At 52.3% G+C, this 22,870-nt stretch overlaps 1 protein-coding gene across 8 annotated transcripts in view; it reads right to left on the bottom strand.

Annotated features, from left to right (window-relative positions):
- DDX11 (DEAD/H-box helicase 11) overlaps positions 1–22,870 on the bottom strand; it is a 32,244-nt gene that overhangs the window by 8,027 nt on the left and 1,347 nt on the right. For 4 of the 8 annotated variants that reach the window (XM_082422096.1, XM_082422094.1, XM_082422095.1 and 1 more), the window contains 14 exons: positions 19,601–19,748; positions 16,211–16,459; positions 15,656–15,742; positions 15,203–15,351; positions 8,353–8,398; positions 7,475–7,582; positions 7,222–7,309; positions 6,624–6,835; positions 4,965–5,117; positions 4,138–4,184; positions 3,743–3,822; positions 2,839–2,883; positions 2,671–2,738; positions 90–128 (listed from right to left, as the gene is read on the bottom strand). In XM_082422096.1, coding sequence (XP_082278222.1) covers positions 90–128; positions 2,671–2,738; positions 2,839–2,883; positions 3,743–3,822; positions 4,138–4,184; positions 4,965–5,117; positions 6,624–6,835; positions 7,222–7,309; positions 7,475–7,582; positions 8,353–8,398; positions 15,203–15,351; positions 15,656–15,742; positions 16,211–16,459; positions 19,601–19,744 — 1,515 coding nt within the window. In that variant the 5' untranslated portion in view covers positions 19,745–19,748. Of the gene's footprint in view, positions 1–89; positions 129–2,670; positions 2,739–2,838; positions 2,884–3,742; positions 3,823–4,137; positions 4,185–4,964; positions 5,118–6,623; positions 6,836–7,221; positions 7,310–7,474; positions 7,583–8,352; positions 8,399–15,202; positions 15,352–15,655; positions 15,743–16,210; positions 16,460–19,600; positions 19,749–20,032; positions 20,190–22,870 lie in introns of those variants that run through there. The other 4 variants (XM_082422091.1, XM_082422097.1, XM_082422098.1 and 1 more) reach the window with 2 other exon arrangements.

The following is a 22,870-nucleotide window of genomic DNA, read 5'->3' as shown; positions in this document are numbered from 1 at the left end:
AGCACGGAGATGGGGTTTGGAGGTTTGGCAGGGCAGGAAAAGAGAGGCACGGAGGACAGCGACGGGGGCCCGCGCAAAGGGACACGTACCTTCCTGCTGACCATGCTCTTTTCACAGTAGCGCTGCACCTGCGAAAGCAAACCCAGCCAGAGGCGCCGGGAAAACAAATCCAGCTGGAGAAAGCCACCTTCCAAACGACAGGAGCAGGCCCACGCCACCCCCCAGGTGCCCGAAGCGCCTCTTGTGGTCGCATCAGCCTCCTGCCTGAGGCCTCACCTCTGCCACTGTCCCCCAGCTGTGCGCGCACGCGCACGCACACACACACACACACACATGCGCGTGCGCACACGGTGCCCTGCCACAGGAGGGACTCGGCAGCACGGCACAGCCTCCCCTCTCTAAAGGTGCTTGGTGATGGCCACGTCCCCTCTGCTCTCCTGCAACATGACAGCAAAGCTGGACCTTGAGGATTAAGCGGTAGTTTTTTAAAAATCCTCTGAGCAAAAGCACAACGCAAAAGGGAGAGCTGGGCTAGGTCAGGGGCACGTGGAGGAGCTTGGTTGTGAGCACAACGTGCAAGATGAGGGGTGTGGAGCCCCTAGAGATCTCTGAAAAGGGGCCGTCTTCCATTAAGATTCACTGGGGATGAGAAAACCATAATTCAAAAAGAGTCATGTACCACAGTGTTCCTTGCAGCACTATCTACTATAGCCAGGACATGAAAGCAACCTAAGTGTCCATCGACAGATGAATGGATAAAGAAGATGTGGCCCATATATACAATGGAATATTACTCAGCCATAAAAAGAAATGAAATTGCGTTATGTGTAGTGAGGTGGATTGACCTAGAGTCTGTCATACAGAGTGAAGTAAGTCACAAAGAGAAAAACAAATACTGCATGCTAACACATATATATGGAATTTAAGAAAACACTACTGGGACGTCCCTGGTGGCGCAGTGGTTAAGAATCCACCTGCCAATGCAGGGGACATGGGTTCAAGCCCTGGTCCAGGAAGATCCCACATGCCACAGAGCAACTAAGCCCGTGCACCACAACTACTGAGCCTGTGCCCTAGAGCCCACGAGCCACAACTACCGAAGCCCGCGTGCCTAGAGCCCGTGCTCTGCAAGAAGAGAAGCCACCGCAACAAGGAGCCCATGCACCGCAACAAAGAGTAGCCCCCGCTCACCGCAACTAGAGAAAGCCCGCGCGCAGCAACAAAGACCCAACGCAGCCAAAAAATAAGTAAATAAATAAATTTAAATAAATAAATAAATAACGGTACTGATGAACCTAGGGGCAGGGCAGGAATAAAGATGCACGCAGACGTAGAGAACACACTTGAGAACACAGTGGGGGAAGGGTAAGCTGGGACGAAGTGAGAGAGTGACATGGACTTATATACACTACCAAGTGTAAAATAGCTAGTTAGTGGGAAGCAGCCACATAGCACAGGGAGATCAGCTCAGTGCTTTGTGACCACCTAGGGGGTGGGATAGGGAGGGTGGGAGGGAGACGCAAGAGGGAGGGGATATGGGGATATGTGTTACGTATAGCTGATTCACTGTTATGCAGCAGAAACTAACACACCACTGTAAAGCAATTATACTCCAATAAAGATGTTAAAAAAAAAAAAAGATTCACTGGGGAACTCCATGGTGGTCCAGTGGTTTGGACTCCGCGCTTTCACTGTCGAGGGTGCGGGTTTGATTCCTGGTCAGGGAACTAAAGACCCTGCAAGTTGCGTGGTGTGGCCAAAGAGAAAAAAGAAAAAGAGTCACCGGACTATAGTCTGTAAAAGAGACAGGAGGCAGAGAACAGGATCAGAGACCAGAAAGGAGCGAGGAGGGAAACCGCCTGCTCTGGGGCAGCAGCTGTGGGATGCGAGCACGGGGTCAGGGCCTGGCAGCGTGTGGATGCACGGCGAGGGGGAAAGGAACCCAAGGCCATTCGGCCTGCCACCCGCCTGGCGGGCGATGGCAGCAACCAGGCCGGGGGCAGCTGGTGTGAAGGGGAAGGGGGAGCGGGGCCTCGAGCCCACGCAGCGGGGTCGCCCCGGGCCCCGCCGAGCCCCCCCAGCCCCCTCACGTGCGCGGGCGTGCTGTCCTCCTGAGCTGGGGAGCCTGAATGACGTGGTGCCCCTCCCTTGGAGTCACGGGACCCACGCACTGCCTTGGACACGGTGCTCTGTGTCGTTAGCAAACCAGACTCACTAAGGTGGTCTGTCAAGCGACAGAGCCTGTGCCCCATCTGGAGGGAGCAAAGGTTGAGGCTGGGCCCAACCCAGGCCAAGCACCCTAGCCGCGCTCTCAGGCACCTCAGCCCGACAGCTGGATCGCAAAGTCATTCGTGCTCTGCCCAGAGCCCGGGAAGACTGTGCCCGAAGACAGATGGAGCGGAGGCACCTGCGAGCGTCTGCTTATCACACAGAGAGGAAGGCACGGCTCTCTGTGACCCTCCACCCCAGGCTGAAGACTCTGCCCTCCTCCGACACGAGCTGTGTGTAAGGGTTAGGTACAGTAATTCTATAGACCCTCAGACCTCTAGGCTGCTCAAGGACAGAAGGAATTTACTTTCTATTCCTTCCACCGTCGTAACACTGTTCCGCCCACGGGGGGTGGGCAGAAAAGGAACCTGGATGTGCTAACACACAAAGGTGAAAACCTACCTTGAACAGGTTGATGTTGTCGATCTGGCTCTGAAAGAGGAAGTCGCTGATGGTCTTCAGCTCCGTCCCTAAGAGCAAACAAGCGAAGGGCCCTGAAGTCCTTGGTCTGAGGACCACGGCCTCCAGGCCCCAGAGGGCAGCTCAGAAATGGCTCCGACCTGCTCTTACCTGCCTGAGAGAGGCTCTGGGTATTGGGGTTTTGCTTAATGTTCCCTAAAAAAGAGAATCAAACAGGTCAGGACGGTGGGCCTCTGGACCCCACCTTCTCCCTCTGTTCTGTGGTTATCGAGTAAGAACTTTCCTATCTGAAGGGGTCTTCTGCCATTTACAGCACCCAAAGGACCCACGGAGGGGGCAGGAGGGCCCGGGGGCCTCAAGGTCTGACCCACGTGTTGCACACGCAGCCCGAGCCTGGCGATGTCATCCTTTCCCACATCCTCCGAGGAGGCGGGGACAGGGACACCCCGCTCCACACGGGCGCCAGCAGGAGACGCCCAGGCTGCATGGCAGAGACCAAGTGAAGAGCATCAACGTGAGACAGACCCCCCCCAGAAAAGCCCCACTGCCTTTCTGCCCTTCAGCTTCTATACAAGCTTTCATAGGAACTGCCAAAGGGAAGTCGTGTGGCTCCGAATAACGCAAAGAAGTGTGGGCCCCGGAGCCAGAAGACTCCAGTCCCTCTCGCCGGGCTCACGAACCAGAGGCCGGTCACCTCTGCTCCGGGCTTCAGTTTACTGGCCTGAGGGTTACCGTGCCTGCGCTGCTTTCCTCACAGGAGCACCCGAGTCCCGAGTCCCTTCACTGTGACGTAGTGTCATACACACATTTATATCACAATATATTATTATTACTGCCACCTGTGGAGTCGGGCCTGGCAAAATAAAAAGGACTCAGAACACGGGCAAATCAACCAGGGCTCTAAACAAAGATCTAAGGCCGGACAAATAAGAATTTCCTAAATCAATGGCCAAGGCGATTCCTGAGAGACAGAAACCCCAGGTGTCCTGACTGGCACCCGGGGAACAGAGCCCAGCAGGCTCGGCAGCTGGCCGCGGGCGGGGACGCTCCTTACCGCCCAGCACGGTCACGAACTTCTCCAGCAGATACAGGATCTGCTTGATGTACATCAGGTTCTTGGCCTTCAAGCGCTTCCTGGGGAGAAGCCAGTGGACATCAGCGGGAGGACCCCGACCTCCCCTCCACGTGCCTGAGCTGAGGCCCTCCTGTCTGCTGTCTTCCCAGCTGGGTCACGAGCTGCACACGCTCTCCCAGAAGGCCGGCTCACTGTGGCCCAGGGCCCGCACGGCCTCCTGGGGTGCACGCCTAACGAACAGGAGGTGAAGGCACGCTGGCCCCCGTCATGCTGGGCCCGGCCAGATGCCACCCCGGTGCCTCCTCTCGCAGGCTGGCTTTGGGGCGCCGAGGCTGAGCGGGGCCTTCCCACCCCCTCGGGAGGCAACGTCTCACCCGTATCGTTCCGTGTACTGGAGCAGCTGGGAGTGGGCCTGGCAGAGCTGGGGGAGAACAGAGAGCGATGTGATGACAGAGCAGGCCCTAGACCAGCAACCTGGGGCCGTGCCAGTGATGCCCTCGACAATGCCTGGAATACGCCAGCCCAGGACACTCGGGGGGCAGTCGAGGTGAAGGGGGGCTGGTGCAGTGGCATCCACTGAGGGTCAGGGAAAGGGGAAGACGATGACTTGCAGGTAACGAACATCCTGCTAGTGCTTCCTGGGATGGGAAAGACGTGCTGTCTGCTGAGGGAGCCGGTTCAAGGCAACCGTCGCAGCTCGGTCCAGGCCAACCGGCACTGGGCAGTCCAGGGGGTGGGTGTCACGTGGGCTTGAGGGTCAGAAACCGGTGGTCAAATCCCAGGCTGACCTCAGGGGCAGCGCTTAACCCTCTCTCAGCCTCCGAGTCTCTACGTAAAACAGGCACCAGCCCGATGCAGAGCCAGCGTGAAGATTAGGGGCACCCCACGTGGTGCAGGGCACACAATGGGCCATAAAGAGCGGCTTTCAGAAACCTTGACCACCCCTCAAAGCAGTAGCAACAGTAACACCCAGCTGCACAAGGACCCCTGCTTCCCGTCCCGCCACCGGGTCACAGAGACCTAGCCAGCAGCAGCCTGGCCTGGAGGGCTCGGGTCGACGCAGGCCGGGGAGGAGCAAGCGAAGTGCCCGCTGCCTGGGCGGGGTCCCGTCCTAAGTCACGCTGGGGAGCCCCGGCCTCGGCTCAGCGCGCCCGCTGCCCCCGCGGCAGGCCCTGGCCCGGGAAGGCAGAGGCCGACCCACCTGGGAACCGCTGACCTCCACGCTGTGCATGCCGGTGATGGTGTCGATCAGGTTGTGGGCCTCGTCGATGACCACCACCTGGCCCTGCAGCCGGATCCCCGCCGCCTGCCGGGCGGCCGCGTGCAGCAGCATCTGGTAGGGCAGCACCACCAGCTGCAGGGGGAGAGGCGGCCTGAGGTGGGAGCAGGACCCCTCCCACGGTGGGCGGGCCCAGCCACCCCATAGGCCCGGCGTGCACGGTTTCACTTCCTACCCGGAACACGCGCAGGGGGACACTCCGGAGAGAAAGCTAGAGCAGCGCACTGTGCTTTGAGCTCTAGAACCTTCCCCGGAAAGTCTTATGTGGAACGTCAGCTACGGAACAGATAAAACTGGAGCCGACTGCACTTCTGAGTGGAGCAAGGGCGGAAGGGCGGAGGGGCCTGGAGCCCCTGCTGTGGAGCCCCTTCTGCGCCCCCAAGGCAGCCCCTAAAGCACCAAGGTCCCTCAACACGCTGTGACAGCACTGGGGCCCAGAAAGCAGCCCTGGGTACTGGCCCTGGAGCCACCACTTCCCAGCTGTGTGACTCTGGGACAGTCAACCTTTCTGAGCCTCAGTTTCCTCGTCTGCAAAACGGGCTTGATAAAGTCTATCTCAAATGAGGGTTAAGCGGGGGGAGGCGGGGTAACAAAAATAAAAGCACTCTGTCAATTTCTTAGGTGCCGTGTTGTTATGACGATTTTCCAGTTAAAAGGATACCGATAAAGTGAAAATCCAAAAAACTGGAAATTTAAGGCCCAGGTTTTAACACTGGCTCCATTACTCATTTGCTGTGAGAAAACAGATCAATCACTTAACCCTTCTGGGCCCCGGGGGTCCTCATGTGTAGAATATGAATAATACCTCCCTTAGCTATTTCAGTGGGCTACTATACACAAAAATGATGTGAAAAGTGTCTTAAAAAGTCAAGATCATAAGAGTTTCAGGATATTTCACTATATTGGCACCCAAGTGTGTCCAGACCCCAGGAGGGCTGAGACCACCGTGAGGCTGGGAGAGCTCCCCAGTTTCTCGGTGACCCTCCACACTCGGTTCCGGGCAGCACACTGACAGGCGTCTAACTGCCAGGTAATGTTATTACTAACACAGTTCCCTGCACCTTTAAAAATCTATGGAAGTCTTCTCTTGATTATATGAAATTCTCCATAAATGATACATTACTTCCAAAAGTCATTCAAATTAAGGGAGTAGAAAGAAAACAGTTAAATCACACCACCAAATTACAATGATACCATTTTTGACTCCATACAGCAAGTCTAGGGAAGGGTCTCCACCTGTGCTGCAGGCAGGCGCGCAGGGTGGGACGACCACGCACCCAAAGGGCACCTGGAAAGACCTTTACGTCCCGTAGCTCCCCACGGCACTCTAGTTTCTGCCCTGGCGTTAATGTGCCATCCCCCAGGACGCCAACTGTCCCTGCAGCCCAGAGCCACCTAGGGACCTGGGGCCTCCTCCAACCCTATGTACCAGGAGAGAGTGGGTGACGTGCCCTCAGTGGGCGGTGTGTCGGGCAGACAACCACGGCCGGTGACACCCTCCTGAACCGAAAGAGGAGTGAGAACTCCCTCCTGGGCCCTGCTCAGAGCCAAGAGCTACCGCCCAACCTCCGAGGTCTTCACCTGGGCTGCTGGAATGGCGAACCGGCTCCCGTAATAGGGACAGGCCCGAGCCTCCTTCCCCAGGGCCACCAGCTGCTCGATGTCCTTCACCTCCACCAGGACCTCGTCCCGGAGGAGCTGCAGCTGCTTATGGCTGTAGAAGGGGCAGGTGGCCCGCGGCTCCAGCCTCCTCCTCCGCCCGGGCTTCTCCTCCTCGACGATGCTCTTCTTCTCTGAGGGCGGCAGGCACAGGGCAAAGGCAGAAAGAACCTCAGCTGAGGTTCTGACCCCGGGGCCAGAAGGGGGTCTGTACCACGGGGCGGGGCCTCTAAACCCTTCCGGAACTGCTGCTTACGGACTCTTCGAAACATCCTGGCATTTTACCTTGTCTTCTCTAGAAGAGGCCTATGGTATCACCTCATAGCCAGGGTACTGGACTAGATCCGGACTAAAAAGCAAAAAGACCTTTTTCCCCACGTGAGGCTCTTTAGGAAGGAGGCCAGGTCTGCTCTGCCCTCGTTCCCACCGTTTCCCCTGTCCCGGGACTGCTTCTGGCTCCTCCCAGGGCTGCACATAGTCCCAGAGGCCCTGCCTACAGCCTCGGGGCGCTGGCGGCTACCGTGTTTGCTTCTCTGCAGCTCCACACAGCGGTCATTGATGAGCTGCACAGAACCCAGCTTTCTCACATCTTCATTGACACAAAGATTCTATGAGACAGAGGAGAGGGTAAAGGGCACGGGGCTGGCTAAGCGACACAGAGCAAGCCACCGGGCCTGCCCGCCTTCCAGGAGCGGGTCCTTCCTTCCAAGGACCAGCAAGGCACAGGGGCCGGTCCCGCCCTGCTTGCCCACCCAGCCCCTGCCTGCGCTCACCTGCCGAGAGCCCAGAGAGACAAGCCGAGTGTCCTTGCCAAAGGGGCTCTTCTGCACCTCGTGCACGAACTGGGCCAGCTGCGAGTGCGTCCGACTGCAGTAGTAAATCTGCCCGGGGGAGCGGGGTTCAGGGGAGACCGTCACCCCCAAACGTTCCCGGCACAGCGAGGAGGGCTGGGGCCCGAGACGCCGAGGGAATGGAGCGGGCGGCCGGGACGCAGACCGAAGGAAGGCGACCGCCCCCGGGCAGACCTCTGCGAGCCCTCAGGCCGGGCGTCCCCCTCCCCTCGGTCACGCTGGGCCCCTGCTCCTGCCCCTCTGGGAGGCTCGGTCGTCTCAGGAAAGGGAGTTTCCCCTCAGTGGTGGCTCCTGACACAGGGAGGACTCCGAGAGTCCGGGGCGTAGGGGGGAGCGGGGCGGGCGGGTCCCCATGCACCTCCCAGGGCTCGGGGGGTGAAGCAGGAGGAGGCTGAGCTCACCTCTCTCTGTGCGCCCCTCCAAGGTTTAGAAGAGCCAGGGGAGGAAGAGAGGAAAATGGGGGCGGCGGGGGGGGGAGTATCTAATTTCAAAAGCGAAAACCCGAAGTCCCGCACACACGAAGCCTGAGCAGCGTGAGAACCACTCACAGCTCCCAGCACCCCAGGCAAATGCAAACTCAGACCAGAGGACAGGGGACGAGCCACTGAGAGCCAGGGGCAGAGCACTCGTCCCCCACCTCCTGCCACCCCCAGTGAAGAGGCTGCCCCTCGACGCCCTGGGGCGCGGGCGTCTCCCGGGGACCCAGCCCCCCTGCCAAGTGAGCACCTGGAGACTCGGGGGCTTCCACCTCCTCCGTGGACCCAGGTCGGTCACGGGAGACCCAGGACCTGGTGTCTCACCTTAGTTACATGTTCTTCCTCCAGGTCATCCTCATCCGCGTCTACTCTGCGAGAGGGAAAAACACAGCACGGAAAAAGTCTTCTCGGACTTTTGTGTTTTGTTTTTATTCACCTAGAAATTCAATTTTTTTTTTTAAAGGCAGAAATGCGCATTGTCTAGGGCTCTCAGAGAGGAGTTATCAACAGGGTCGGCCTCCCGGTCAACAGAGGATTGTTCAGGCAGCTCTGTGTGAAAGGCCGGGATTTAAATCACATGCCACGTGGGGACAAAGTGGGCAGGACCCCATGAGGGGCTGGATGTAGGAGGGAGTGAAGAACATCTTGTGTTCAGAACCAGGTGGGTGGGTCCTCAGAGGCGGGCGTCTCCCGAACCCAGGGCGGCGGAAGCCACAGAAACTAAGCTGCAGGACTGGCGGCCCTGGCCTGGACCCTAGCGAGTACTATTTCCTCGAATATTCGCAAACTCCACTGAAGTTCTTTACCTCGCCCCCTGGGGAGGAGCAGAAGAGCAGGAAAGGCCACGGGGCACTGGCTGCTCCTGTCCTCCCCCCAGAGAGAGATGGGGATGCAGTTGGCATCTCAGCCGTGGGCGGGGTCACAAGTGTTCTAATTCAGGCCCTGGAACCAGTGCCTCAGGGCAGGCCTCTAAGCACCAACGCAGAAAAGCCCAGGACCAGATGGTTTCACCGGTGAATTCTACCAAATAGTTAAAGAAATAATGCCAATCCTTCTCAAACGCTTCCAGAAAACCAAAGAGGAGGGAATACTCCCAAACTCATTCCATGAGGCCAGCGTTACCCTGATATCAAAGTAGATAAGGGTACCAGAGGAAAAGAAAACTACAGGCCAGTATCCCTGCTGAATACAGATGTGAAAATTCTCAACCAAAGCACACCAAATTCAACAGCACGTTAAAAAGATATTTCACGATCAAGAAGGATCTATCCCTGGGACGCAAGGATGTTTCAACATAAGCAAATCAGTAAATGTGATATATCACGTTAATGAAATGAAAGACAGAAAATCATATGATCATCTCAACAGATGTAGAAAAAGCATCTGACAAAATCCAACATCCTCTCATGATAAATATTCTCAACAAATTGAAGAGAAGGAACATACCTTAACACAATGAGGCCATATGTGACAAGCCCGCAGCTAACATCACACTCAGTGGTAAAAGGTTGAATGCTTTTCCTCTAAGATCAGGGACAAAGGTGCCCATTCTTTTTTTTTTTTAAAGATTTATTTATTGATTGATTGATTGATTGCTATGTTGGGTCTTCATTTCTGTGCTAGGGCTTTCTCTAGCTGCAGCAAGCGGGGGCCACTCTTCATCGCGGTGCACGGGCCTCTCACTATCGCGGCCTCTCTTGTTGCGGGGCACAGGTTCCAGACGCGCAGGCTCAGTAGTTGTGGCTCACGGGCCCAGTTGCTCCACGGCATGTGGGATCCTCCCAGACCAGGGCTCGAACCCGTGTCCCCTGCATTAGCAGGCAGATTCTCAACCACTGCGCCACCAGGGAAGCCCCCAAAGGTGCCCATTCTTATGACTCATCCTCTACATAGTACTAAAGTCCTAGCCAGAGCAATCAGGCAAGAAAAACAAATAAAACACATCCAATTTGGAAACGAAAAAGTAAAATTGTCTGTTTGAAGATAACATGATTTTATATGTAGAAAACCCTAAAGATTTGACCAAAAAACTGTTAGAACTAATAAGCAAATTCAGTAAAGTTGCAGGATTCAAAATCAACATACAAAAGTCAGTTGCGGGCTTCCCTGGTGGCGCAGTGGTTGAGAATCTGCCTGCTAATGCAGGGGACACGGGTTCGAGCCCTGGTCTGGGAAGATCCCACATGCCGCGGAGCAACTGGGCCCGTGTGCCACAACTACTGAGCCTGCGCGTCTGGAGCCTGTGCTCCGCAAGAAGAGAGGCCGCAATGGTGAGAGGCCCGCGCACCACGATGAAGAGTGGCCCCCGCTTGCCACAACTGGAGGAAGCCCTTGCACAGAAACGAAGACCCGACACAGCCAAAATAAATAAATAAATAAATAATTAAAGGTGCTAATAATTTAAAAAAAAAAGTCACTTGCATTTCTATAGACTAACAACAAACTATCTGAAAAAGAAATAAAGAAAACAATCTCATTTACAATGGCATTAAAAACAATAAAATACTTAAGAATAACTTTATCCAAGGAGTTGAAAAATCTGTATGCTGAAAACTACAAGATTTTGATAAAAGAAATTGATGAAGACACAAACAAATGGAAAGATATCCCGTTTATGAATCAGAAGAATTAATGCTACTAAAATGCCCATACTACCCAAAGCCATCTATAGATTCAACTCAACCCCTACCAAGATTCCAATGGCATTTTTTACAGAAATAGAGAAAACAACCCTAAAAATCATACAGAACCAGGAAAGATAGCCAAAGCAATCTTGAGAAAGAAGATCAAAGCTGGAGGTATCAACACTTCCTGATATCAAACTATATTACAAAACTATAGTAATCAAAACAGTACAGTACTGGCATAAAAGCAGACACATAGACCAACAGAACAGAATTGAGGGCCCATAAATAAACCCCTGTGTATACAGTCAACTAATTTGAAAAGGGGGCCAAGAATACCCAATGGAGAAAAGACAGTCTCTTCAACAAATGGTGCTGGGAAAACTGGATATTCATATGAAAAAGAATGAAACTAGACACCTATCTTACACCACTCACAAATTAACTCAAAATTGATTAAAGACTTAAATGTAAGAAACCTGAAACCATAAAACTCCTGGAAGAAAACATAGGGAAAAAGCTCCTTGACATTGGTGTTGGCAATGATTTTTTGGATAGGACAGCAAAAGTACAAGCAACAAAGCAAAAATAAACAAGTGGGACTACTTCAAACTAAAAAGTTTCTGAACAAAAGAAACCATTAACAAAATGAAAAGGCGACCTGCAGAATGGGAGAAAATATTTGGAAACCATATAGCTGATAAGGGGTTAATATCCAAAATATATAAGGAACTCGTACAACTCAATAGCAAAAAAACAGAAAAAACAAAAAAAACACCAAAACCCACACATAATCCAATTTAAAAACGGGCAGGGGAACTGAATAGGCATTTTTCCAAAGAAACATACAAATAGCAAACAGGTACAGGTACATGAAAAGGTGCTCAACATCATTAATCATCAGGGAAATGCAAATCAAAACCACAATGAGATATTACCTCACACTTGTTAGAATGGCTATAATCAGAAAGACGAGATAAATGCTAGTGAGGATGTAGAGAAAAGGGAAAACTTAGTGCACTGTTTGTGGGAATGTAAATTGGTATAGTCACTATGGAAAACAGTTATGGAGGCGCCTCAAAACATAAAAGTACCATATGATCCAGCAATCCCACTTCTGGGTATTTATACAATGGAAATGAAGTCACTATCTCTAAGAGGTATCTGAATCCTCACATTCACTGCAATGTTATTTACAAAACCAAGATATGGAAGCAACCTATGTGTCCCTTGACAGATGAATGGGTAAAGAAAATATGGTGTGTTTTACATATACACACACAGACACACACACACACACACACACACAAAACAGAATATTCAGCCACTAAAAAAAGGAAATCCTGCCACTTGCAATAATATGGATGAACCTTGAGGGCATACTAAGTGAACTGTGTCAGAGAGAGAAAGACAAATACTGTATGATCTCATGTATGGAATCTAAACAAACCAAATTCATAGAAACAAAGTAGACTGGTGATTTGCTAGGGACTGGGCAGTGGGGGGAGGGTGGAGAAATGGGTGAAGGTGGTCAAAGGGTACAAACTTCATTATAAAATGTATAAATCCTGGGCGTGTAATGCACCGCATGGTGACTGTGGTTAATAATACTGTATTGTAAACCTGAAAGCTGCTAAGAGAGCAGATCCCAAACGTTCTCACCACACAAAAGAATGTTAAGTACAGGAGGTGATGGACGTGTTAAACCTTACGGTAGTAATCATTTCACAACATATACCTATATCGAATCATCACTTAGGCACGTTACACGTCGACTGCAGGCAGACCTCACTTTATTGCTCTTTGCTTTACTGCTCTTCATAGATACTGCTTTTTTTTTTTTTTTTTACAAATTGAAAGTCTGTGGCAACCCTGCATCAAGCACGTCTATTGGTGCCACTTTTCCAACAGCATTTGCTCAGTTAGTGTCTGTGTGTCACGTTTTGGGTATTCTCGCGATATTTCAAACTTTCATTATTATTATATTTGTTATGGTGATCGGTGATCAGTGACCCTTGACATTACCATTGTAATTGTCTTGGGTGCCCCGAACCATGCCCATACAAGATGACAAACTTAACTGTTAAACGTCGTGTGTGTTCTGACTGCTCCACTGACCAGCCATTCCCCCATCTCTCTCCCTCTCCTTGGCTCTCCTTATTCCCTGAGACACAATCTTGAAATTGTGCCAATTAATAACCCTACAATAGCCTCTAAGTGTTCAAGTGAAAGGAATGGTCACACGTCTCTCACTTTAAATCAAAAGCTAGAAATGAATTAAGCTTAGTGAGGAAGGCATATTGAAAGCCGACAGGCCAAAAGCTTGGCTTCTTATGCCAAAGAGTTAGCCAAGCTGTGAATGCAAAGGAAAAGTTCTTGAAGGACATTAAAAGTGCTGCCCCAGTGAACACAGGAATAATAAGAAAGTAAAACGGCATTATTGCTGATATGGAGAAAGTCTGAGTGGTCTGGATAGAAGATCAAACCAGCCACAACGTTCCTGTAATCAAAGCCTAATCCAGAGAAAGGCCCTAACGCTCTTTACTTCTATGAAGGCTAAGAGAGGTGAGGGAGCTGCAGAAGAAAAGTCTGAAGCTGGCAGAGGGTGACTCATGAGGTTTCAGGAAAGAAGCCGCCTGCATAACATTAAAGTGCAGAGTGAAGCAGCGAGTGCTGAGGTAGAAGCTGCAGCAAGTTACCCAGAAGGTGTAGCTAAAGTGGCTACACCAAACAACAGATTTTCATTGTAGACAAAACAGCCTTATATTGGAAGAAGATGCCATCTAGGACGTTCATAACCAGAGAAGAGAAGTCAGTGCCTGGCTTCAAAACTTCAAAAGACAGGCTGACTCTCTTGTTGGGGTTAATGCAGCTGGTGACTTTAAGTTGAAGCCAATGCTCATTTACCGTCCGAAAATCCCAGAGCCCTGAAGAATTATGCTAAATCTACCCCGCCTGTGCTCTGCAAATGAAACAGCAAAGCCTGGCTAACCGCACATCTGCTTATAACACAGTTTACGGAATATTTTAAGCCCACTGTTGAGACCTACTGCTTCGGAAAAAAAGATTCCTTTCAAAATATTAATACTCACTGACGATGCACATGGTCACCCAAGAGCTCTGATGGAGATGGACAGTGGGATGAATGTTGTTCTCATGCCTGCTGACACAACACCCATTCTGCAGCCCACGGTTCAAGGAGTAACTCTGACTCTCAAGTCTTATTATTTCAGATATACATTTGTAAGGCTTTAGCTACAGATGGATCTGGGCAAAGTCAACTGAAAACCTTCTGGAAAGGATTCACCGTTCTAGATGTTATTAAGAACATTTGTGATTCATGGGAAGAGGTCAAAATATCAACATGAAAACGAGTTTGGAAGAAGTTGATTCCAGTCCTCATGGATGACCTTGAGGGGTTCAAGACTTCAGTGGAGGAAGTAACTACAGATTGTGGTGAAAACAGCAAGAGAACTAGAATTAGAAGCGGAGGCTGCAGATGGGACTGAACTGCTGCAACCCCATGATAAACTTTAATGGATGAGCAGTTGCTTCTTATGGACGAACAAAGAAAGCAGTTTCTTGAGATGGAATCTAGTCCTGGTCAGGATGCTGTGAAGACTCTTGAAATGGCAACAAAGGATTTAGAAAATTACATAAACTTGGTTGACAAAGCAGCAGCAGGGTGTGAGAGGACTGACTCCAATTTTGAAAGAAACCCTACTGCAGGTAAAATGCAGTCAAACAGCATCGCTGCTACAGAGAAACTGTAAGAGGAGGAGTCAATCGATGGGGCAAACATCACTGTTATTGCTGATATGGAGAAAGTCTGAGTGGTCTGGATAGAAGACCAAACCAGCTACAACATTCCTGTAATCGGAGAACCTATGGTGGTCCCCCCAGCCCTCAGCAACCGTCACCCTCGTCAGTCAGCTGCCACCAACACTGAGGCAAGACGCGCCACGCCGACAGCAGAGGCTCGAAGGGCATTCGTGAAATTAAAGCACGAATGACGGGGAGGATCTCACAGGGATGGCGTGGCCTAGAGATGGCCCGGTTGTTACCTTCAGCGTTTCTAGTTCACCCAGGAAGTTACAGCTCACAAATTAGAAACTATGAACCTAGACCAAGCAAAGCCTTAGGTGAAAAGAAAAACACAGGCTGAAGACACCTCGAGGGCTTACATCACAAGCCTCACACGGCTCAGTTTGGTATTAAGAGCCTGAGACTTAGAGCCGGGCCAGCGGAGGTTCAAATCGCCGGCTGGTGGCCTCGGCGAGGCACAGCATCCTGCTGGGCTCGGTGTCCTGGGTGCAGAGTGGAGACAAGAATACCACAGAGGGTATGGAGGTGACACCTGCCTGAGCTGGCAGAGTAAGGGCCCCTGTCGTCATCCTTTGTGCCCCGAGGAGGGGCCTCGTGGGGGGAAGAGGGCAGGTAGCCGGGTTTCCACCCTGTCGGCGCCCCATGAGCGACGAAGAAGCCGGGCCTGAGAGGAAGGGGCCCCGCTTAGCCACCCGGGGCAGGGGATGCAGGAGACGCGCTCTCACCCGCTGGTCGAGCCTTTCTCCTTGTCGCTCTCGTACTCGGCGAGGACCAGCTCCTCCTCCCCCCAGGCCAGCTGCTCGGGCCCCGTGCCTGCTGCCAGCATCTCCCTGCTCAGGCGGAGGAGACGCTCAGTTTCTTCATCTTCCTGTCTCTGTGGAGGAGCGTGGCCAGTGGGGAAAGACAGAGAAACCTCAGTGCCAGAGCCCCACCCCCTGACGAGGCAGCCTCCGGGGGCCAGGCTAAGGGCAGCGACACACACGCCACCGACACGGGCCTCACCCGACTGGTGTCAAGGCCCCAGGATGAGCCCCTCAGCGCACGCTGCCCTGCTACAGGGCGAGGAGCACGTAGCCAGCGGGCGCCAGGAGGGGCAGAGGTCCCGGCCGCTCGCCCGACCAGCTGCACCGCGAGGCCCCAAGCAGGGGGACGCCACCGGGACACGGGCCACCACTCACCATGCGCTTGGCTGCGAACTTGAGCGGCGCGTTGTGCCGGATCTGCTGCAGGCGCTCCTCTCGCTTCTTCCTCCTGACCTGCTCCTCCTAGAGGGGAGGGAACCAGAAGGGAGACCCCTGCAGGAAGCCCCAGCCTCTCCCGGAGTCGCGGTACCTCAGCCCAGGGCCTCTGGCCCCCGCGCACGTCCCTGCCCTGCCAGCCTCCTGTCGGCCGAGCTGTCGAGCTCGCTGCTGCGGGAAGTGTGCGCCTCGCGCCCAAAGCCCCACGCTCTCCATCCAGCGCAGCCTGGAAGCGAGTCCGCAGCCAGGGAAGCGTGTGGCCACTGGCAACGGTGCAGTTCCTTTCCTGGGAAAGGATGGGAACCGCCAACCTAGGGAAGGCCTGGTGACATCGGCTTACTACAGACAGCGAGGGCGCAGCGCCATCCACCCGGGAGGTGGCCGGGGGGCTGAGAGGCACTGCGAGGACAGGAGCCGTCCTGCTTCGGGATCCAACCAAAATCCTCCCGGAGGCCCCGTTTCCAGATCACCCCACCTCTCGTAACCCGATCTCACCTTTAGTCGGTCCACCAGGTCCCTTTCTTCTTTCTTCTGCACAAACTGAGTGACCCAGTCGGGCTCTCCAGCGGCCCTGGGGGAGCCTGGGCTCTCCTGGCAGGAGGGTGGGGGACACGGCGCCTGGTCCTTCCCATCGTTTAAGGGGTCGGCTCCGGCCTCAAGGAGACGCTCCTCCTCTTCCCGTTTCTTCTGTTCAAAGTCGCGGAGCCAGGAGAGGGCCCCGCAAATGAGACTTAAGGATTTTCCCTGCGGGAAGAAAAGCGTTCTCAGAAATAGAGGATGAGAAACGAAGCTTCCCTAATGACCTTTCCCGTTTTGTTTTTTTAAAGATTTTTTTCTTTTTTTAAATTTATTTATTTTATTTTATTTATTTTTGGCTGTGTTGGGTCTTCGTTGCGGTGCACAGGCTTCTCATTGTGGTGGCTTCTCTTGTTGCGGAGCACGGGCTCTAGGCACGCGGGCTTCAGTAGTTGTGGCACGCGGGCTCAGTAATCGTGGCTCGCAGGCCCTAGAGCGCAGGCTCAGTGGTTGTGGCGCACGGGCTTAGTTGCTCCGCGGCATGTGGAATCCTCCCGGACCAGGGCTCGAACCCGTGTCCCCTGCCTTGGCAGGCGGATTCTCAACCACTGCGCCACCAGGGAAGCCCACCTGTCCTGTTTTAATAAAGCCTTCGAGGGAGGTCTGACTTTAAATATCAGAGGGTGCTCTAAGGCCAGCCTCGGAAAGGAAGGAAAAAGAAGGGAACGGGCAAGAGAATGGCTGGGGGAAAAAAACAGGAAAAAGAGAGAAATAAAAGGGAAATTCTTTAATTATATGGCTCACTGGTCCTCAAAGAATGAAAGTGGCTTAACAAGTTGCGTATAAGTACTGCAGGTCATCATAATTAGAAGAATGGGAGAAACTGAATAAACAGCCCAGAAAATAAAGCCAAAAAAACGCACAGCATGAAATCCCGGATACGACTTGCTGGGCGGGGGATGCAGCCAACGTGCAGACAGAAGGTGATCAGCCCCATGAGTCGCAGTGTCAGGAAACATTAAAGCAAGCCAATCGCTCTGGGGAACACAACTGTTGGTTTAAAGACCAGAATTCTCCCCGTAGGTCCCTGATATGGGGTGAATTGTGTCCCCCCAAATTCACATGTTCAAGTCTTAACCCCCAGTGTCTCAGAATGGGACCCTACTTGAAAACAGGGTCACAGCAGATGTACTGAATTAAGAGGAGGGTGGCCCTGACCCAGTAAGACGGGTACCCTTGTAAAAAGGGGAAATGTGGACACAAAGGCAAGGAAGGCAGATGATGGGAAGAACGTGGAGCCCGCCGTCCACACGCGGAGGAGAGGGGCCTGGACAGCCCTGCTGAGACCTCATTCCAGACTTCCGGCCTCCAGACTGTGCGACAATGAATTCCTGCCATTTTGGCCACTCCATCTGTGGTGATTTGTGACGGCAGCCCGGGCAGACAAAAGTAATAATTTTATGATGAAGTGTGATACTGAGAGACCACTGGATGGTGTGAGCGGAACAGGCATAAGTACCTTAAAAACTACACAAACCTTTAAAAGACAACTATCGACTCTTAAAAAACAAAAGACAAAAGATTATTCAAGAAAAAAAAAGAGACTAAAAACATACAACTACACCAGGAAGAAAGCTCCATCTTATCTATCACAAGAAGAAGGTCCCAATGACTAAAATCAATAAAGCAAGAAATGGCAGCATAAGCTTGTAATTTCAACATATTCTATCCAAGTATATTTCTTAGGAAACAGTTAAAAGACTTAAAAGCACCTGCCCAAGGAACAAAGTTTGATAAATGTGACTTTTTAAATGACAGGCACTGTTCTTTGATTCAGTGTTTTACCTGACTTTAAAGAGAGGAAGACGAGATGCTTAACCATGTCAGCTGTGGCAGGTGGTCGGATGAGGACCTGACCTCCTCAGATCTAATTACAGGAAGTTGCTCCTGATCCTAACCAGTCTTTCAGTGGGGTGGGTCAGGAGGGGAGAAGTCCCATGCACTGGGTTTATTTATTTTTTGGCCGCACCGCACAGCACGCAGGATCTTAGTTCCCCAAGCAGGGATCGAACCCATGGCCCGTGCAGTGGAAGCGCAGAGTTCTAACCACTGGACCTGGACCGCCAGGGAAGTCCCCACGTGCACTGGGTGTAAATGGAAGGTCGGATGCTGGTAGAAAGATGCTACTTTAAAAACCCCTCGGGTTTCCCTGGTGGCACAGTGGTTAAGAATCCGTCTGCCAATGCAGGGGACATGGGTTCGAGCCCTGGTCCGGGAAGATCCCACATGCTGTGGAGCAACTAAGCCCGTGCACCACAACTACTGAGCCTGCGCTCTAGAGCCTGTGAGCTACAACTACTGAATCCCACGCGCCTAGAGCCCGTGCTCCGCAACAAGAGAAGCCACCACAATGCGAAGCCCGCGCACCGCAACGAAGAGTAGCCCCCGCTCGCCCCAACTAGAGAAAAGCCTGTGCGCAGCAATGAAGACCCAACGCAGACAAAAAAAACAAAAAACCAAAAAACCCTCACTCTGCACAGTATCTTCGTGACCCACGTTGTGTGAACTGGCGGAACGGAGCCTCTCCCACTCGCTGTATCTGAAGGAACAAAACGCATCAAGAGAGCGGCCCGTCTGCACTCTTCCTGCCCCAGGAGACCGTGTCATCCCAGGAGAGAGCGACACACTCCCGTCATTGGATGAGAAGGAATAAGTCACTTTCCTTCGTTCATGCATTCCACACACACCCCTTAAGAGCCCCCTGAGGCCGACCGTGCCAAGCTCCCCGCAGATGACGGGGACACAGAGGAGAGGACCTCAAGGTCCTGGTCCTCCGGGAGGTCACAGCAACACCCACACAGGCAGCTCACTCTCACGCGGCACTTGCTCTAGAAGGTAATAAAGGGCAAGAGAGAAGTGGGAACCTAACAGGACTCTGCGGCCAACCTCTAACAAACCCCCTCCTCCCAGGCCAGGAAGGAAAACTGAGGGGCTCTGGACTGGACCCCTCTGGCCCTCAGTAACCCAGTTCCTGGAGAGTAAACCAATATGTCAGATCTGTGGATAAGCCAGAGTAATTTCTACGTTTCTCAGCGTCAAAGTGGTCATGCGTCCAGAAAAAACCGGAAGGTTTCAGTGCTACGGTCGTGGTTTCCATGGCCAGTAAAATTCTCATTTGCCTTTAGCCTAATTTTTCTCAGACCCCAGGGCTGTGTTTAACGGTTTAGTAGACAGAAACGGCTACTACTCAGAAAGAACGACTTAGCTCGACCTCAAACCACGACTCTCTGCACGTGCAGACAAGCACGCTGGCTCTGACCCGTCATCAGTGTCTCCCTAGACCCTCTTCAGGCCCCAAATAATACTTACGGTGCCGGTTGGACTCTCAAATATCCCGATCTTGCCAGCCTCCAACACCTGGTACAGCGCTGCCATGAAGTCTTTCTGGATGGCATAGGGTGTGAAGGGAAAAGGGAAGTGGACGCCACCAGCCTCCTCTGTTTTGTCAGCCATGGTCCTGGGGGGTAAAAAAAAAAAAAATCTAGTAGCTCTCTGATGGGCCAGGCGGTACTGGACTGAGATCCAGAACAGTTCCTAGGAGGGGCCTCAACACGAGTCGCAGACTTCCTCCCCAGGAGGGACGTTTTGCAAGCAGAGGCCGTGCTCCTTCCCTCACGTGCCTCCCCACGAGGCCTGGCCACATTCGCTGTCCATCCAGGGACGTCCATCACAACCGGATACAGGGGGACTCGGCCCAGGAAGCCCTAAGAGAAACCCCTGCCGTCCCGCCTGCGTGCACACCTTTCTAAGGGCCTGCAGATTTCTTTTGGAGAGCCTGTAATTACTTCTGCAGTCATTAATTTTTCTTCTCCCACATCTCCCAGCCATGTCTCCCAACATCGCAGGACAAAACTGCTTCTCTTGGGCTTCCTTGGTGGCGCAGTGGTTAAGAATCCCCCTGCCAATGCAGGGGACACAGGTTCGAGCCCTGGTCCGGGAAGATCTCACATGTCGCGGAGCAACTAAGCCTGTGCGCCACAACTACTGAGCCTGTGCTCTAGAGCCCGCGAGCCACAACTACTGAAGCCCGTGTGCCACAACTACTGAAGCCCACACGCCTAGAGCCTGTGCTCTGCAACAAGAGAAGCCACCACAATGAGAAGCCTGCGCCCTGCAACAGAGTAGCCCCTGCTCGCCGCAACTAGAGAAAGCCCGCGTGCAGCAGCGATGACCCAATGCAGCCAAAAAAATTAAATAAATGAATAAATAAATTAAAAAACAAACAAACAAAAAAACTGCTTCTCTTGCCCCTGCTGTGAAGACCTAAGAGGTCGTGATCCACAGGCAGAAAATCGCGAGCACAGCTTTTCTGCATGTCACACACCCATCCCTACTCAACAGGTATCTTCCGTTTGCATCTAATTCATCCCAGCCGCCACTTCCAGTACAAACCAGAGCCACCCCCTAAGAGCTTTCCCTGGGGCCCCAGCCTGGAGGGCCCTCTGCACGGCGGCTGAGCCCTGGCTGGAAGGGCTTCCGAGAACTGAGGCCTCGGCACTTCTCTGCCCCTGCAGGCCCAGGTCTAAGAAAAACGTCTCTGCTCCATATTTATTCCATCTTTTTCCTCCTCTTCTGACCCTGCTCTCTCTGAGACAGCTTTGACACACCCTTTCTTCCTTTAGTCACCATTTTCCATCCGGGCCCCACTCTGTCTTTGCAAGTCACTGCTCTGAGCTATTTAAGCAGGCCCAGCTCACCTCAGTACAAATATGAATAAATCTAAATCCCATTTATGCCTTTGCTACATAACTGGCCTCAGGAAGACCAGTGACCATGTCAATTCATTTATGAGAGAAGGGAGTTTCATGATGTTCTTCCAGGCAAGAGTTTAGGGGCAGTTAAAACGAGGACCGAGGTGGAGGGATAGCGGTAAGGATGACCGAAAACCAGGACAATCCAATACAAGAGGCAAGTGTGTAATCGGAAACCCACTAAAACGTGAAGGGAAAGGAGAATGGTCCTAACAATCTCTGAGCGCCTGCCCTGTGTTAAACGCTTCGCAGGCCCTTCCACTTTTGGTGTCTCGTTTCATCTGTACAACACTATAAGCAGAGGGTCGTCGGATCCTGACGCTTTTACAGAAATTAAGTAACTCTTCAAAGACTCAGCTCAGAAAGGAAACCCAGGGATCCAAGCCCAGGTCCACATGGCTCTGTTTTAGTCCAACTCATGTGTCTGCAAAAGAGAACTAGCATAAATAAAAGGGAGATTTACTGAAAAGATACATATTGAGAGATTGAGAATACAGACCATCTGGGAAAACCAAGAGCAGAGCCGCGGACAGGGTGGGACGTCCTGCAAACTAGAACTGCAAAGTGGTTCAGGTCTCAAGATGGAGCCAGGAAGCCCACCAACGGTAAACACCCGCAGATGCCCCGTGCATCCCCTTCTCCTGCTCCGTCATCGAGGGCCAGATGGAGCCTACCCGGCTTCCTCTGCTCACTTGGCAGCTTCTGCTTTACCCCAAAGGCAGCCTGCACGCCACCTCTGCCTGCAGCCCCCTCGACCTCTGGCTTCAGCTCCCACTGCCAAGCGAAGTCTTTTCTTGTTTCGTAGTTCTAAATCCCAAGAGAAAAATCTGACCCATCCCTCCTCTCCTTGTAAGACAGATCACTGGACGGCCTAGAGACGGATCTAATCAGCCTGGGCCTCGCACCTGCCATCCCTGCCCGCTTGGAATTCTCAACGTTTAGGACTCAGCGCAGCTCCTCAGAGAGGCCTCTCCCCGTATGTGCCACCCTCCAGTGGTCAAATACCCGCCTCCAAACACACACACACACACACCACTCGGCTTTAAGTCATTTTATCTCATTATTCTGAAATACTCTGTCTTTTGTTCATACCTCTTAGCAAACTTATTTACTGTCCTCCCCCACTAGAATATAAATAGCATAACAGGAGGAACCTTGTCTGTCTTGTTCTTCCCTGCCCCCAGCATTCAGAACAGGTGCTTTGGCACTCAGCAAGCATTCAGGAACAATTTGATGAATGAATGAACAGCCAGCTTGAGGTGGGAGCCGTGGGGAGGGTTTCTGCTCCTCAGAGGGGTGGGGAGAGGAGGTCTATGACTTGAATATTTAGGCCAGGGCCAGTTCTTTAATGGTTTCAAACTGCTTCCATATAACCTCACAACCCTATGTGGCCAGGATTTTTATTAGCTCTGTTTTACAGCTGAAATAACTGAACCTCAGAAAGGTTAAGTGACTTGCCCACAGTCACTCAGCAAGGGCTTGAATCCAAGATTTGAAAGCACATCTGCCTCCAAGCTGTAGATTTCTGATCTTCCTCCCACCAGGATAAGTAGGGTGGAAAGACTCCGTTACCAAACTTTAGAATGACAACACGAAACAATACAGAACAAAAGTAATTATTATTCCACTTCTCCGTGGGTGGTAATTACGATCTCATTATTCCAGCAGCAGCACAAGCTAAACCATAAGTTAAAGAAGGGTTTAGCTAAATCCATGAATAATGGATATACTAAGTGCTATTAAGGATGTTTGGTGGAACTTTTCCCGACCTCTTCAGGCTGGCTGCGTGGACACGAGCTCCCACCCAAGTTCTCCCTAGAACTCCCCA

Source organism: Balaenoptera physalus, assembly GCF_965194825.1.
Source record: "Balaenoptera physalus genome assembly, chromosome: 13".
NCBI classification, from domain to species: domain Eukaryota; kingdom Metazoa; phylum Chordata; class Mammalia; order Artiodactyla; family Balaenopteridae; genus Balaenoptera; species Balaenoptera physalus.
The sequence above is the reverse complement of the archived record's forward strand: the minus strand, read 5'-3'. Positions and strand labels throughout refer to the sequence as shown.